Source organism: Eucyclogobius newberryi, unplaced genomic scaffold (genome assembly GCF_026437365.1).
Source record: "Eucyclogobius newberryi isolate DKJ021-1_F unplaced genomic scaffold, fEucNew1.0.hap1 SCAF_10, whole genome shotgun sequence".
Taxonomy (NCBI): Eukaryota; Metazoa; Chordata; class Actinopteri; order Gobiiformes; family Gobiidae; genus Eucyclogobius; species Eucyclogobius newberryi.
The window spans coordinates 22346945-22363897 of NW_027315724.1; the positions used below are offsets into that span (position 1 = coordinate 22346945).

General features: G+C 38.5%; 1 protein-coding gene across 1 annotated transcript in view; it reads left to right on the plus strand.

Annotated features, from left to right (window-relative positions):
* The window catches only part of drd2a (dopamine receptor D2a), a 49393-nt gene that overhangs the window by 7340 nt on the left and 25100 nt on the right, over positions 1 to 16953 (plus strand). Inside the window, exon 2 of the mRNA XM_072463147.1 lies at positions 11869 to 12181. Coding sequence (XP_072319248.1) covers positions 11903 to 12181 — 279 coding nt within the window. The 5' untranslated portion in view covers positions 11869 to 11902. The remainder of the gene's footprint in view (positions 1 to 11868; positions 12182 to 16953) is intronic.

Sequence of the window (16953 nt, forward strand, 5' to 3'; positions counted from 1 at the left end):
TAGCCATCAGCCCTAACGAATTACAAATACTCACGTTACTGGAAATGAGTTGAGTTTTGGTAATTGCACATTTTTAAGTAGATGTATTTGTATAATTCTAGCACGTAATTGCAAGTCATGTACAAGTCCCAACAGTCCCATAGCGCGGTGTCTCGCTGCTGCATCTGCACCTTTTCACATTACATCGCCTGCTCTGATAGGCCGGAACTCGGAGAATATGCAAACGAGTAAATTAAGTTTCACTCAGTTTGATTAATCAGATTTTTTGTAAAAGATTGATCTGCACTGCTTATAAAAAGTGTCTAAAAGTAAATATAGAGTATGATTGACTTTTACTTTAATGGGATTTTGGCAGCAATATAATACTGCCAAATACATTATGAGCCATTTCTGTACTTTTACTTTACTGTACTTCTACTTTATCCATAATACACATTATACATACCAGACTGATAATTAATCAGTACAACAAATACAGAGATCACTGTGGATTTTCCAGACAACCCCTGCTGACCAGTCCCCTCCAATGCAGATCACTTTATAGAAAAAGGATTGGTACTGCATTACAAGGCCACCTCGCTGTGACAAAAATGAAATGTTCACTTTATTGTTCCATATCAAAATAGCCAAACCATCTTTCTATCTCTATACATTAGTAATAAGTTTGCTGCTTGGTCTCAGTGGTTAATGGTCGGCCCTTCATCAAAAATACATTGCAGAGCAGTACCACATTATTCCCAGCCCAGAACTATATATATATATATATATATATATATATATATATATATATATATATATATATATATATATATAGATGGATACATATCTAGCCAGATATCTATCCATCTATGTCTATGTCTATATGTGTGTGTGTGTGTGTGTTGTGTGTGTGTGTATGTGTGTGTGTGTTTATGTATGTGTACATATATATACATATACACACACACACACACACACACACATATGTATATATATATATATATATATATATATATATATATATAGATATAGATATAGATATAGATATAGATATAGATATAGATATAGATATAGATATAGATATATAGATATCTGCTTGTGAGGTCACCGTGGTTCCCATTATGGACCAAGCAACAGTCAAATAATGAAATGTGATATGCTTAATTTCACATGTAATGAGCCAATCAGTAAGTATTATCTTCTGCTTTGTTTCGGCACACTGAGCTGCATCGATATCAGCTCAATAATCTCGTTTAACTAATGAAAATAAATGACATGTTATTACCATATTATTGTTTTGTCTAGATATACTATAAGAAGCAAAAACACGTACTACACGTACTATTAGCAATTACGAATACTGTGGTTTCAAAATATTGATGTATGATACAAAATGGTACAATTAAGTGGGAAGGCAGCACACAGCATAAATTAAAATTAGATAAAATGAAAGTGATTAAATCGCAAACAAATTACAACGGGGCCAATTAAATGTATGATTGCAAAAATGTATTTCCACCAAAAATATAATTAAGAAAATTAATAGGGAGAAGGCATCGCTTATGGAATGATGTAACTTATTTTTAATGTATTTATTTGGTCTTTCGTTGGAGTGTATGGTGGAAACTACCAGCACTAATTATGTCTGAAAATATGCTAACATCAATAAACAATCAGACAGGCTGCTCCGTATAAATCCTTTTCAAAGAACAAAAGAGTTGCAGAGAAAAAGCATTACTTTTGGATTATGAACTTCTTTGATGTCGCCGATTCAGAAGTCTGATAGTGCACAGTCAAGTTTTTAGTCTCTATGTTGGGTAAAAAGAATAAACGCTATTACCGCCGTATCCACTGATCATGCATGAAAAAAGAAAAGCAAGACTCTCTACTGTAAAGTTGTGAGATAAGTACATAAGAGCATATCCGCTCCCTTTTGTGACTTGTGTAATATTCTTTTAGACTGGGGTAAGTGGAGCAATGGGCTGGGCATCTGGATAGTGACAAGACTGCTATTTTAGGGCTGCATTTGTAAAGGGGAAAGCTGTAGGACACACTGTAATGTATTGAAATACCTCCAGTACTGTTGTATTTGGGGGAGAACCTTGAATGTCCTGATGATCTGTGCGCCTGTGGCAGGGAGACAGATGGCACCAGGACGGGGGAAAACTTCTGCGAGGACTGGGCAAAGAATCCAGGTGGTAAACTAAAATTACGGAAAGTTCAACCGGAGATAATGAGCCGGCCTTGAGAGTCATTGTCTGATTACAAAAAACAGGTGTTAGGAGATTTTGGCGATAATATTGTATCAATCGGGGTTCAAGCGAGATGCGCAACCTGACAGTCTTTTTCACGAGTTCTGAAATTAGAACAGTCACGTCGCTTTTGTTGCAATGCTGTATTTAAAGTAAGTACTTTTTAAAATAAGGGATTCATAATATCATGTTGACAACAGCGGTGGGGTAGAGCTTAAGGGGAAAGCAATTTGAATCAGCCCAATATTCTGCATCACAGGAGACATATTATTATGCTTTTCCAGGTTCTTAGTATTTAGCTATAACATAAGTATAAGATAAGATAAGATAATAGATCATCATTTTACATTTTGATCATTGTTAACGGAAATGTTGATCTAGAACATCTTAGTAATAGAAATTGATCCGTTGAGTTTTCTTAATGATAGTTTTGATGGAAAGATAGATTTTTGATCACTTTAATTTCATTTAATTTATTTATGAATTAAGCTTGAGCGAATTCATGCTCTCAGCTGCATTACAAAGTAATCTGAGCATTCTTTTTATATCAATATTTTGAAACCACAGTAAACAGTACACTATTTAATGTAGCCCAATATTCTGAATTAAAGGAGAATTTTGAATGCATTTTTCACGTACTATTGAACTTTAACTTTAAATTTTGTTCATTGCAAACTGTATTATTGATTCAAAACTACAGCAATGAAAAGGCTCTTCATAGTGACATAACACCGTAACAACCAGCAGATTTACATATTTTTATTTTTGAAAAGTGGCCACTGACTGAGTCTTAAAGGAATTATGGAGGATTTTTTGGCGCCAAATCTGAGTCTCATTTCCTCGTGGCGTGGACAGTCGATAAGTCCTCCCACATATCAATCATCCCCTTTGTCCTACCGCTCACCTGCAGCCTCGTCCTGGCTCGTCCCCAGCACAGCAGCTCGTTTCCCTGGCTGCGCATGCCGCTGTGTGTTTAGTGAGATCCGTTACAGACTGAAGGACGGCAGAGGAAGACTGTGTTCAAGCTCAGAAGAGACGGAAATCTGCAGAGACGAGAGATGCGATGTAAATAATAAATAAATAAATGCACGCGTGACGAGGCTGTAGCGTGTCCACTTTTCAAAAAGGGACTAACAGTCGCTTGAGTTCTCAAATCGCCGAAAAATCCTCCATTATTCCTTTAATTCTTCCAATAATCACAACAAAGTGCTGGAAAGTGGGCGGGGATAGGGGCCAGGTGAAAACAGGAATTTTCTGAGCCTCGAGCCTCAACTGCAGGACAATACAGGATTACTCTAACACGTATGACTCAAAACAAGACAATGTTGGGTACAGTGATGATGATAAAACACCGTTATTACATTATTACACCGTTATTACAAGTTTAAAAGTCCTTTTGAGTTGATCTGGCAAAATTTGTCCCCTTTAACGCACAAATAATATTGTATTTTTCAACATCAGATTCTGCTGCGAGACAGTTCTTCGCCTAAAAAAATAAATAAAAAAAACAGGACTGTGAGAGGCAAATATAGAACACTGAAATTAAAGTGCTATGGGGCTGACAAGAGTGTAAGAATGACGCAGGTGATTTTTTTTTCCGGTAGCGACATGCTCCTTCAGTCATGAAGGTGAAACCAGGTCTGACGACAGCACCTTGCTTTTATGCCCACCCACAAAATCACTTATTTTTGAGCGTCTGCGTGATGTCACGCAGGCACTATATGTTCTTGTATTGTGAGTGATGTCACGTACTTTTTATTATTATTATATTTTCCATGATTTAAGTAAGTAAGTAAGTCAATTTTATTTTATGTTATACCTCATTATGATCGCTTTCACAGTAGTACGTGTGCTATTACTTTTGACATTTGAACAACTTGTACTTTTTGCAAAAAGTATTAGTACTTTTTCCCCATTTAAATTAATTTGGGCATTATGAGTGTCTGCGGAATTCTTTAGGCTTTATTCTTTAGGCTTTTATGACGGAGCCAGTCGAGCGAGAGAGAGAGAGAGAGAAAGAGAGGGGGGGAGAGGGAGAGCGAGGGAGGGGGGAGGGAGAGAGAGGGGGAGAGAGAGAGGGGAGAGAGAGAGAGGGAGAGAGGGGGAGAGGGAGAGAGGGGGAGAGGGAGAGAGCGAGGGAGGGAGAGAGAGAGGGAGAGACGCAGACGCTCTAATGTTCTAGTTCATAATACTTTAGTCTTTTTTCCATACCCAGACTCGGATTACCTGACTGTGACTCCAGGCCTTTCCAGTCTATTGGTTTAATGACACTTATGGTTGCGACATGATTAACATTCATTCATGTTTTGTTTTGGTTTTAGGTCGTGGGGCACAGACAGACAAAGTATTGAACATAAAAAATCATTGCAGAGCAGAGGTCGAGACAGTAATCACAAATGACTACATGTATGATCTACATGTAATGTAGATTTGCAGGAAAGATGGGAGGCATGGATAAGATTAGTTACCTTTGCGGCAGCGCGAGGCAGTGTTGAGAGGAAAGCACTGTAAGTAAAATGAAGCAGAATGGACAAATAAATGAGACTAGACAGGGGAGGGCTTATGCAGGGTACGCACACAGACCGGTGCCCCTGAGCAGTGCTTACACATCCGACAGCCTCACCTACTCTCTGCCTCCTCACCAATAAATCCACCCTGAACCCAGCAGCACAGGACTTCACGGTGACTTTGGGCGCAACTTCGTTTTATTAAACCAGACGCGCAGGGATTCTCGTGTGCTTTTCAAAATCCGCAGTTGTTTCCCCCCCGAGAGTTAATCCTGTTTGAAATCCCAAGTTATAGCCCTGAGACTGGAGCGTGTTATATTCCAGGTCAATAGTCATATGTACTGCACATTGTTTGGAAAAAAAGGTATGCACCGATTTGGCTTTTGCAGGTCCAAAACCGATTTCAATACATGGGCTTTACTCGTTATCAACTGATACCACGGCAGAGATAAAAAAACTAGCATTTATTTTCTTCAAACAAAATATAATGTATGGCAAAACTGATCCAAGTGGGATGCGAAATTGTTACTTGTCTTGTCCAACTAACTTCAAAACAGCTTTGTATAAATAGAAACTCAAACATTATGAGATGTTCTCCATTCTTTTCTGGATCAGTACAGAGATTCAATGCCAATAATGGGTCTCTGTGCGTCCCTATTCCTAAAAGTACTTTTTGACCAGTTGAGCATGAACTGGTATATAACATAATGATTGATCAATAAGGAAGGGAAATTAATTGGATTTATTGTTTAATATCTGAAGCTTTTACATGATATTCCAGTGATCTCGTCTCTTCTGTAGATTTCACATCCAGGCTGTATATTTAGAATTGTTAAAACATTCAAAAAGAATCCCCGCTAAGTTTTTGTTTACATCTTGCTGTTTATATCTGCACATGTTCCATGTAATCTCTTTTTCTGTGTTGGTGTAATTGTGTGACAGACAGTGTCACAGCGCCACACTCAGACCTGGTAGATGCATTACAAGGGTTTGGGGCATTTTCAGTGCTGTGTGGTGTGGTCGATGCGCCACATTTACTCAACCAGTGCCAAGTCGTTTGTGGGAAATATAACCGTTTTGTCACCGTGTTGATGTAGCCTCTTTTGATTCTGATTAATCCCAGTTTTTTCTTTGAGATCACAATATGTTCCACTTCATATTTGACCCCAATCTGGAGTATAGAATGTTTTGTTTACTCATTTTAAAGGCTTTAAAGAATCTATTAATTATTAAAGAAACATGCATGCATGTAATTAGGGCAGCATCAGATAGTGTGACACGTGCAGCAGCAGCAGCAGCACTGGACTGTTGGGAGTGTTGTAAACATAGCTCTGATTTAGGACCGTGACCTCATAAATATATATATATATATATATATATATATATATAGTACAGACCAAAAGTTTGGACACACCTTCTCTTTGAAGAGTTTCTTTATTTTCATGACTATGAAAAGTGTAGATTCACACTGAAGGCCTCAAAACTGTGAATTGACACATGTGGAATTATATACTTTAAAAAAAAAAGTGTGAAACAACTGAAATATATATATATATATATATATATATATATATATATATATATATATATCATATATTGAATGATAAATTGATATAGTGATTATTCAAGAAAGCCAGTGTAGTAACCATTATCTTCCATCCACATCTCTCTGTATAGGTTATTTTTGGTTCTATGCATTATGTTTAATTCATGAGATGTTTGCACACATTTGCAGTGACATGGCCACACAACGCATGGAGGTGCAGTGCAATTTGTGACTCTGAACGGGGGACACCTCCAATCTCACATCTCATGGTAATTCTGTATTTTTGAAACCAGTCAACAGATTCACTATGTTTATTTCAATAATTTTAATTGCATTTGCTGCATAACCAACATCAGCATTATTAGTGCTATAATGCTATATCCCCCCCATTGTATTATCCTCATTTTTTAGCAGTGCATCTACCTTCCTCTTCCTCCACTCAATTCCCTCTTTGTGACATTGAATGCAACTTCTTATCATAAACTGACAGTGCTGCTGAGAGTGGCCCACAAATGCTATTATGCCTTTTATGGCTCGGAGCAGATTCCTGAATTAATCCTGTTTGAAATTCACCTTTAGTTGGCCCTCACAGTCATGTTAGGCATATTTTATTTTCGACAATCGTCTCATTCACAGTCAAGGCCACCAATAAGCACTGTAAGCAGATCTTGAACTTTATCTAATTACCGGAGTGACATTCAAGTGTACTGGAGGATGGCCCAAACAGCCATATGAGAAATGTAGAGAACAGTCAAGACTACTTGTTCTTCATACACGAAACATGCGCTGAAGACTGTCAAATTCCACAAGAAATAGTAGCGCAATTCGACTGAATGAATAGCAAACAAAAAGGGAATCGTTTTTATTGAGGTCAAGAGCTCCTCAAGGCCCATACAGATTAAAAAAATCAGTAATCCTGGTCTCTAATAAAGCTGAGTTTCTGGGTGCAAATGTGCTGAGTGGATACAGTCTCTTTTTCCCAATTGAACACAGACCAAGCCTGGATCAACACTTTTATGTACAAGTCGAAAAACAAACTGTCCCTGAGCAGCACATGACAGGATAAAAATGTAATTGCTTTGATTGTCGGGATCCAGATGTAATGTAGAATAAATTTAATTGAAACAAATGCGTTTGAATGAGACTAAAGTGTTTATTTATTTAGTCTTATAAATAAGATTAAACTCTTATTTATTTTTGGGACACTGCAGTCATACATATTTACAAAACACAGCTTGTAGCTGACGCAAGTTTATAACAAGTGCTTATTTTCAATCCTTTTCTGTACTTTCCTACACAGTCAAATACAGTTGACTTTAAACACATTTACATTTCATTTATTTTTTCAATAGAAAAAAAGAATAGAACACAACACAAACCCAACCAGAGAGCAAAAAACATAAGAATACAACTAACAGAAAAAAGTCCCATTTAGTCCAAACTCTGTTGAATTTGTCCATTTCCAAATAAAGTCTGAATGTCATTTTTTCCATTTGTCTAATTTCTGTACTAATGTCAGTCCTGTCCTTGATTGTTGGTGCAGTTTGTTTCATCCATTTCTTTGTTATGGCAGTTTTTCCACTGCCAACAGTACATTCCAAAGGTATCCGTGGTATTTGTGTCCATGGCAGGAGTTTTGAGGCCCAGATATATAGTCTGCATTGCATTGTTAATTTCAGTCAAATATTTTACCCAGCACTTAAAGGAATAGAGGATTTTTCACCAATTTAAGAACTCAAGCGACTGTTAGTCCCTTTTTTTTTTTTTTTTTTAAATGCGCATGCGCACACTCACCCCCCCACCCTCCTGTTGTTTCCAAGAGGCCGCTATCAAACCTCGTGCGGAAGCACACAACAGCCTCGCTGCTACATGTGCGTTTGTATTAGCGCGATGGATGCGTTGCATCTCTCATATCCGCAGATTTTCGTCTCTAACACAGTCTATCTCTGTCGTCCCTCTGCCATTTTTGTACTGTACACAGAAGGAACTCACTGCTCGCTTTGTTAAACACACACCGGCATATTAACCACGTATGCGCAGCCAGGGAAACGTGCTGCTCTACTGGGAATGAGCCAGAACGAGGCTGCAGGTGTGCAGTAGCACGCAGGGAATGATTGACATGTGGGAGAACTACACTATCCACACGATGAGGAAATGAGACTCTGATTGGTCCCCAAAAATCCTCTACTATTCCTTTAAATCTAGAGATGAACAATTTGACATCAGAAAAGCATTTGATTTCAGTGAGTTCAACACTTTAGAGCTCTTATAGGAAAAGAGCTGGAGAATTAGTATTAAGATGAGATTCAGGTGAATGGACTTCAAAGGGCTTGTATTTTGAGTGATTCATGTGTTTTTCGGTAATCCATGGATTTGAGTGCCCAGAACGTGTCTGTATGTGCAATTATTCAAAAAGATCAAACTCAGAGTGATACCTGTTTCACCTCAATGTTTTTGTGTTTTGTTCTGTTCTATTTTTCTCTCATGAACGAGAGGAAAACCTAATAAATACTGAAATGATTAAAAAGAATGTCACATAGCGATTTTCAAAAACAATGCCAATTATTTCTACAGTCATTTTAGAACAACATTGCGATCGACAATGAACATGAAAATAATGATTTGTTCAGGGATGGGATAAGATTTTGTGCCACAAAATCTTGCAAAATAAAATTGCCTCCAGTGTATTATATGTGTGGTAAATGATGAGATTTCTTCTTTCCATGTGTTAACATTTGCAGCAGTGCAACAATGACAGTAAAAATGAAAATTGGGAGGACAAAATTGGGAGCTGAATCACACAATTTGTTAATAAAAAACGATGTCAAAACTCTCGTCTTGTCTCTCGACCCGATCTCTGTCAGATCTTGTCTTGTGGTAATTGTGTCTTGTCCCATCCCTGCAAAGTTTCTTATAGTTTAATATTAAATACCAGAGGAGGAGGAGCACATCGGCACCAGATCCCATCAAGTGCATCAGTGAGCTATAAAAAATATATAGAAATATAGAAAAACTGAAGACAAAATAACAGCTGACTATGACGCCAAAGGGGAAATCACAGGTGGTGTCGAGATCTGTGAAGCAAACCCCTTTTCCATGACGAGCACAATTTCTTCCGATTTGGTTGTACAGCAGTCCTGAAGCACTGCTTTGTCAGCCTTTCCGAGTAGTTATAAAAGATGAGTCGCAAAGATGAAAGAACAGTACAAAGTATAAGTCGCACCAGCTAAACAATGCATAATATAGAAGAAAAAAACATACATACATGACATAAGTTGCATTTTTTGGGGAAATTTATTTGACCAAGAACAGACATTTCATCTTGAAATGTAGTTTAAAATAATAACATAAGAGAACATGGTGAATAGGTGTACGTATGCTAACGCTAACACCTTCAGCTACATGACGCACAGACAGAACTGTGGTAAGTGTCTGGAGTGTTAACGTAACATATTAAGAGTTATTCAGATAACTATAGCATAAAGAACAAGTTTAGAACAAGTTTACCAAAGCATCAGTATTACCCCAAATCAATAAATCTATTGAATTCTTCTTCCTCTGTGTCACTTCTAAACAACTCCACAAACTCCAGAGGTAGAGGAAGTGCAGATTCTTCTTCTGTGTCGCTTAGAGCCTAGAGCGCCCTCTTGTGGTCGTCAGTGTGAAAATGATCAATATGTGAAATGCGGTTTCCAGTGTGAAAATAACAAATATCACATATAAGTCCCCGGCCAAACTATGAAAAAAGGTGTGACTTATAGTCCGGAAAATATGGTACCATCTTTACTCTTATAGCTCTTTTAGGTTAAATGCCACTTATAATAAACACTACTAATTCAACTTAACTGGACAGAAACTTAACTCTCTCTTTCTAAGACATGGATCAAAGGATAATTATTAGCATATGCAAATGGCGTACAAGGTTTGTGAGTTGATTCAAAAGCAAAGTCTGCAGAATTGTGCTGCACTTTCCACTAAAAGCTAAATTAATTGATGTTGCTTTGGATTTTCAAACTTTTAGCAGTGTGGAAACCCCATTAATGCCCTGTACCAGTCAGCAGTCATGGCATGAGTATTTTAACTGAGTAAAAGTTATTTGTGTAAATGTTTTACCAGTCAACAATTTGAACTGTTAAAATGTGTGTTTTCTCATTTGTATGTTTTGAAAGATCAAGTTAATTAAAGAACAGCTCTTTACATTGTCGTAATACTAGATATGGTGTCAAACACAGTAGAACATGTTTATAAGAGTATTCCTGGAGAAAATGTTATTACAAAATTGCTTGAGAGAAAATTATAAAATGTAATACAATATACATTTTGCAGTGGCTGTTGACTGTTTAAAGGGCACATATAATGCAAAATTAACTTGAATTAGCTCTTAACCTTTTATTTTTCTAGTATAGAGCCAGTGGCGGCTGGTGGTGCAAAATATAGGGGGGGCTATTTGACATGACCGTATTTTTTTTTTTTTTTTTAATGTCCAAAACTGAATATTTAACATTGATTGTATAATACATATTTTAAATACATATTTACTGAATTAATTAAGTAAACACACTTTATTTCCTTTTTTGGTAAGGATAATACAATGATTTAGACTAGAGGCAGATACCATTTGTGAGAAAATAGATTTGACATAAAATAAAATTTTACACTTTATAAAATATCAGATTGTAAAGAGCAAGTCAAAAATCTCAGTGATACTGTAATTTATAGTGCAGAGTAATTATTACTACATGACGCGAAAATAAAAACACAAACAATTGTTGGTGCTTGTTTCATAAAACACCCTGAACTACCTGTGTAACATTTTACATTTTTATATGTAATCATCACAGACATTATTGCTGTATGGAAAGTTATTCTTAAAGACATGTCATTTATAGCTTTCTTTCATCGGTCTTTCATGGCAACAAAAGCATATAAATAAATAAAAAACACTCCTCTTTGGTGTGTTTGCAGTCAAGGTAATGGAGCCCGGAGTTTGACACGTTAGATTCGAGTCAGATTCACTTTTATTCACAGCCAGAAAACAGTCGAGGAGCTCATTCTGAATAGTTTTGGACGTACCTTTTATACACAGACGTCTGTAGATGCAGTTGTAAGAAGTACATGTCCGTCATGCTCCGTAACTACTACACTAAAATGGGCTGTGGAGAAAGCGCCCCTCAGTCTCAATTTCCCTATTGCGGGAACTTAGTAACTTTTTATTGGGATTTGATTGGCTAAAAAATTCCCATTACTTTTCTATGAGGCTCAGGGACGCTTTTCTAACAGCCCCACGGGTGTGTAGAAAAGTGATCGGAAAATTCCTGTTTTCACCTACTTTTTACAGTGAAAGGGGCGGGGCTTATTTGTTCCGCAGTTTTGAGCAGGAAGTCAATGGTCCTGTTGTTTTTACTTAGTAGTTTTAGATGAATATTGCAATTAACAATGAACAAAATGGAATATTAGGATCTACTTATGTTATTTTTAAATACTAAGTGCATGTTATGTCTCCTTTAAATAAATTCTCCGCCAATACTATTATTCATAACACACAACCCTTACATAACATCTTTCTGTCTCTGACATTTTGCAGGGCCCCTTCACCGGCCTTCTGTCACTCACAGCTAATGGATGTCATTACCCAGTATGCCTACAACGACAGCTTATTTGACAATGGGACATGGGGCCTCAACGGAACGGAGCAGGGGCAGAAGAACCCTTACAACTACTACGCCATGCTGCTCACCCTGCTCATCTTTGTCATCGTGTTCGGAAACGTACTGGTGTGCATGGCTGTGTCCAGGGAGAAGGCCCTGCAAACCACCACCAACTATCTGATCGTCAGTCTGGCGGTGGCTGACCTCCTCGTGGCCACGCTAGTCATGCCCTGGGTCGTGTACTTGGAGGTAGAATATGCATGCACACACGCAAATGGGTTTTATACATAATGCAGCAGGAGGATATACTGACATGCCCTCTGCTCATGTCATGGGGTGTCTCCCTGGATATTTCTAAATCGTATAATAGTGGGTAAAAAGTAAGTGGAAGGAATAAAAATACTACTGCGATGCTACATGTATGAGTGTTCAAATGACCATATGATATAGGTTCTGGGGTTTAAGTCGTCCACTAAAGGAGGTGAGAGTGTATTGTTTTTGTAGATAGAGCTCCTTCAGACCAGGGTAAGCCAGGGCACTTAAACAAAAGAATTTGGACTTTTTGTGCTTCTTCTTCTTTTTATCTGGGAGGCTTAAAAGAGCTTATGTGGTGGCTCTGCTGTAAAGAGTCAGAGAGCAGGGCCTGACGCTGCTCAAGGCCCACACCCAGCTGAGAGTAAGAAAAGACCACTTTACCATTGATGCGGTTAAGAAGCCAATCGATCACACTACGCAGCATTTCTAGTACGGAAAGAGAAGGTTTTACCTTCTTGAGCAGAGAACTCACATCATAAAAGACCAAGGGCATTGAAAGAATGAGAAGAGTGGTATGCAGATAACAGAACATGCACTGTAGACAAAGATAATGCATTTGATAGAATCATTCGCTACATGAAGGAGGGCCTGGTTATCTGATGCAAGTAAGCTGGAGTCTTGTGAGATTTCTCATAAAAAGTCTGACTCAAGCTTTGAATTTTGGTTGGGAAATCATTGATGTGTTATAATTGGATTTTTAGTTTTTCTGACACCAACAAGCTGCTTAATAATTATTGTTATCAACAACATGCTGTGTTAACTAAACCAAACCTAAGACTAAAATCAAAACTACATACACTATATCTGTATCTTTCTTTATTCTTTTTCAAAATCACCAAAATAGGAAAAAATGTGGCCTTTGCTGAGTAGTTTTAGAATAGTCTAAAACTAGTATAAGACCACATGAAAATATATAAAAAGCTACTATAGTTGAAAATTACATGACATTAAAATTTAAAAGAGTGCGAGATGTTTACTGCCTTAAGGCAAACACAGACCAAAGTGCAGCACACCGTGGCAACAAGGGGAGGCGTCAACGCACAGCACGTCATAACACTTACATCCAAAACACAATGCAAGCGTCTTTTGAAGCGGAACGGCAAGCGAAGTGCAGTCACAGGCTCGTTTCACTGTTTCACTGTTTCACTGAGTGCAGTGCACAGACTGGACGCCAAAGTGCCACACAGCCATAAGCCTGGGGTTGTGTCCGAAACCATTATCTAATTCAAAAATACGTTCCAAGTGCAACATTTTCAATTATGGTGCGGACAGGCACATGCTTTGTGTACACTCACATCACTGTGAATGTGTGTTGGCCTTAATTAAGGACCATACTTATTAGAATAAGCCAGAGCCATTTATTTTCATCAGAAACAGACTGGAAGCAGATGAATAAAATCACATTTTCATAAGAGACGCAGTGGTATCCATGTAAAATACTGTCCAAGGACTGAATGTTCTTTTGCCTCAGTGGAGTAGTACCTCAAGTCTTTACAAAAACAAAAGCTGCTTAGAAAAACACCTTTTGCGTAGGTATTAGCAGTGCTCCACAGAAAAGAGCCTACTCTCGACCTCACAACCGGCAGTGTCACCCTATTGTCCGCGCACAAAAGGACAATTAGGTTGCCGGGAAAAAAACTGAGTACGAACGGCTCTCATGAATACTTCGGAGCAGTTACGAGGAGAAGGTCATTGCTGTGAAGAGAGAATCTTATCTTATTATTACCATCACCTTGAGGATGCATGTCGTTGTACCAGTCTCATCAATGACACTGGGTAACATTGACGACATCACAAACAAACAATCCTTTATCCACTTAACTTATTTGTTTTCATGAGAATGTGTAGAGGAAAAAATGTCCTCAACAATAGAATAGTTTTTGTCCAGTAGTGCTTGACCTCTGCAGAACATACACCCACCTGATATTTCAAGTGCAGCGGGTGTTTTCTGTGGAACTATTGTCTGCTGTCTACCATTCCATTCTCTATTAGAGAAGTGGGATGCGGAGCGCGTGTTTAAATGCTGGTTCAAGGATCAATGAATGACACATAAAAGCACCCACATAACTGACCCTGTAGGATACACAGCAGGACCGCAATTATGCAAAACAAGTTCAAAAATTACAAAATGAGAGCAAGCGAGCACATGGCTCAACACGTGATATTTAACTTTGTATGCATTAAGGATAACGGTCACTCTTTAGAACATTGGGGCAGATGGTATGGAGTAAAGTAGAACAGGAATCCCCATTGAGACTTTAGACTGCTGTTGACCCAATTATCAGATGTATACGTCAGTACAATGCAAATGTCTGGGGGCGATACATGAACTAAAAGGTTTGGTTGTATCTACAAAATTATACAAGCCAAATAGTGTCACATTTTTAGCATGTAATGTGTTATAATGGGAAGAGGTTTCTACATTTTTTAAGATACTTCTTTATTCCACCATCTTTATCGAATCCAAAAAACATCACCATTTTATCTTGTGAAATGTTCATAACTAAATAATACGTCTCATGAAAGCACGATACAACCCTGACTGTCTAGTTGTTCATTAAACCAGAGTATTATAGGCCCTAAGGCTCTTAACATCTCCACAGAGGTTAAATACATACAGTCCACCAATCAGTAGCAGGTTCTTCCATAAAATATGAAATGGATTCCGATTCTCTTCAACCTCTGCCCTCATATCCACAGTCTCCAAGTCTCTCCGCTCTCTAACTCTTTTGGCCTTTAATAGAGAGGTTGTGCACGAAACTGACAGAATGTTACGCTGCCCCCTTCAGCCAGGGTCCTTGTGTTTATGAATTATTCTGCCTAATTGAGGTATGAGTCTTGCCTTAAGTGCTCAGAGGCAGGATGAGATGAATTTCAATTGCAGCACATGGGGGTTCACTTGGGTCCAACAACATGATCTCCAATGATAAACAATCAATAGCATGCAGGATATAGGCAACCGTTTCACCAGAACGTCTCTCTATTAGCTTGTTTTCTGCTCTTTTATCCGTCGATCCATTGGCCTCAAGGTGATTACTTTAGGGGATGTGAGATGTAGAAAAAAGGCAATATATTGAGATGATAGGGCTCTGATCCCCGTGTGTCTCATATTTCATTGTAAAAATCCATAGTCGCATTCCTGAGACTGTTTATGAAGCACAATAAGGACTGGGCATGTGGCATGTTACGTGTTATCATCAATCATAAAAGAGTTGAGTGCACTAACACAAAAACTTTAAACTAAACATTAGATTAGCAAATGTAGAATGAGTACGCTTTACGGTGCATTTTTTTCCAATTAAAAATGTGTACATCTCTGTGAATGGAAATTGATTTTAAAGCTTATCTTAGAGACAAGGGAGCGTTGGAGTTTGCCACTGCCACAATATTAGAATAATTTATGGGATTATATACTTTAAGGTCATTGGTTTGCTTTGGCTGCTTGCATTAAAGCTGGAATTAGGGGTTTGAGTAATTAACGGCAGTTGTGATCATTAGATGTGGTCATAAACATAGGTGCTTTCTGAAGAAGGAGACTCTCTGGCGTCTGTGTTATGAACCCTGAAATTATATTGACCACAATTTGAATTTGAATTTATCTTTGTAACGCCCAACAGCAGTTACCTTGAGGAACGACAGTGAAAAACAGATTAAACAATGTTCATAGGGACTTGGCAATGTCCCACATCCCATGTCCTTAGACAAATGTCCCAAGGTCCCCTGTCCTTAGACCCTCCTTCTCAGCCAGGAAAAAACTACCAATCCTCTTTGGGGAAAAAGTATAAACCTGGAGGAGTTCCACAGTGAAGGAGAGATCTGACTCCCTCAGACGGACAGACTGACGCGAGACAGACAGTGGAGCGGGAGCCACTTCAGGAGGAGAACCAGTTCTTCAGGAGGAGAACCAGTTCTTCCATGCAGATGAAGAACTGTTCATATAGAGTAGAGCCCGCTTCTCCAGGGACTCGAGGATCATCTGGCTCCTCAGGTCATCGATGTGCCTGTCCGGAAAAGAAGAAGAAAAAGATGTGAACAGCAATGAACATATTGCAATTGAAACTAAATATTGTATGATAGGAAAAATAGTCAGAAGCAGAGGATAGTGCTCAAGCTGCCATACTTCCCCCAGCATAGTTGCTCCTAGGGCAGCAAAGCTGCAAAACTATAGGTTTTTATTTTGGCTCCTAACTGGCTTGATCATAAGCTATTTCAGAGGAACATTTCAAGCCTGGTCTTAAATGAGCTGATTACAAAACACAGGAGCTTGGTAGCTAAATGCTTAAAGGAATAATAGAGGATTTTTCGCCGATTTGAGAACTCAAACGACTGTCCCTTTTTGAAAAGTGCACATGCGCATACTCACCCCCGTCCAGAAGAACGATACAGCCTCACTGCCACATGTGCATTTGTTTATTAGCGCAACAGATCGCATCGCATCTCTCGTCGCCGCAGATTTCCGTCTCTTCTGAGCTGGAACACAGTCTTCCTCTGCCGTCCTTCAGCCTGTAACTGAAGGATCTCACTAAACACACAGCGGCATGCGCAGCCAGGGAAACGTGCTGCTGTGCTGGGGACGAGGGTTGGGGTTAGGTAGGACAAAGGGGATGATTGAAATGTGGGAGGACTTATCGGCTGTCCACGCCACAAGGAAATGAGACTCAGATTTGGCGCCAAAAAATCCTCCATAATTCCTTTAACATTTACAC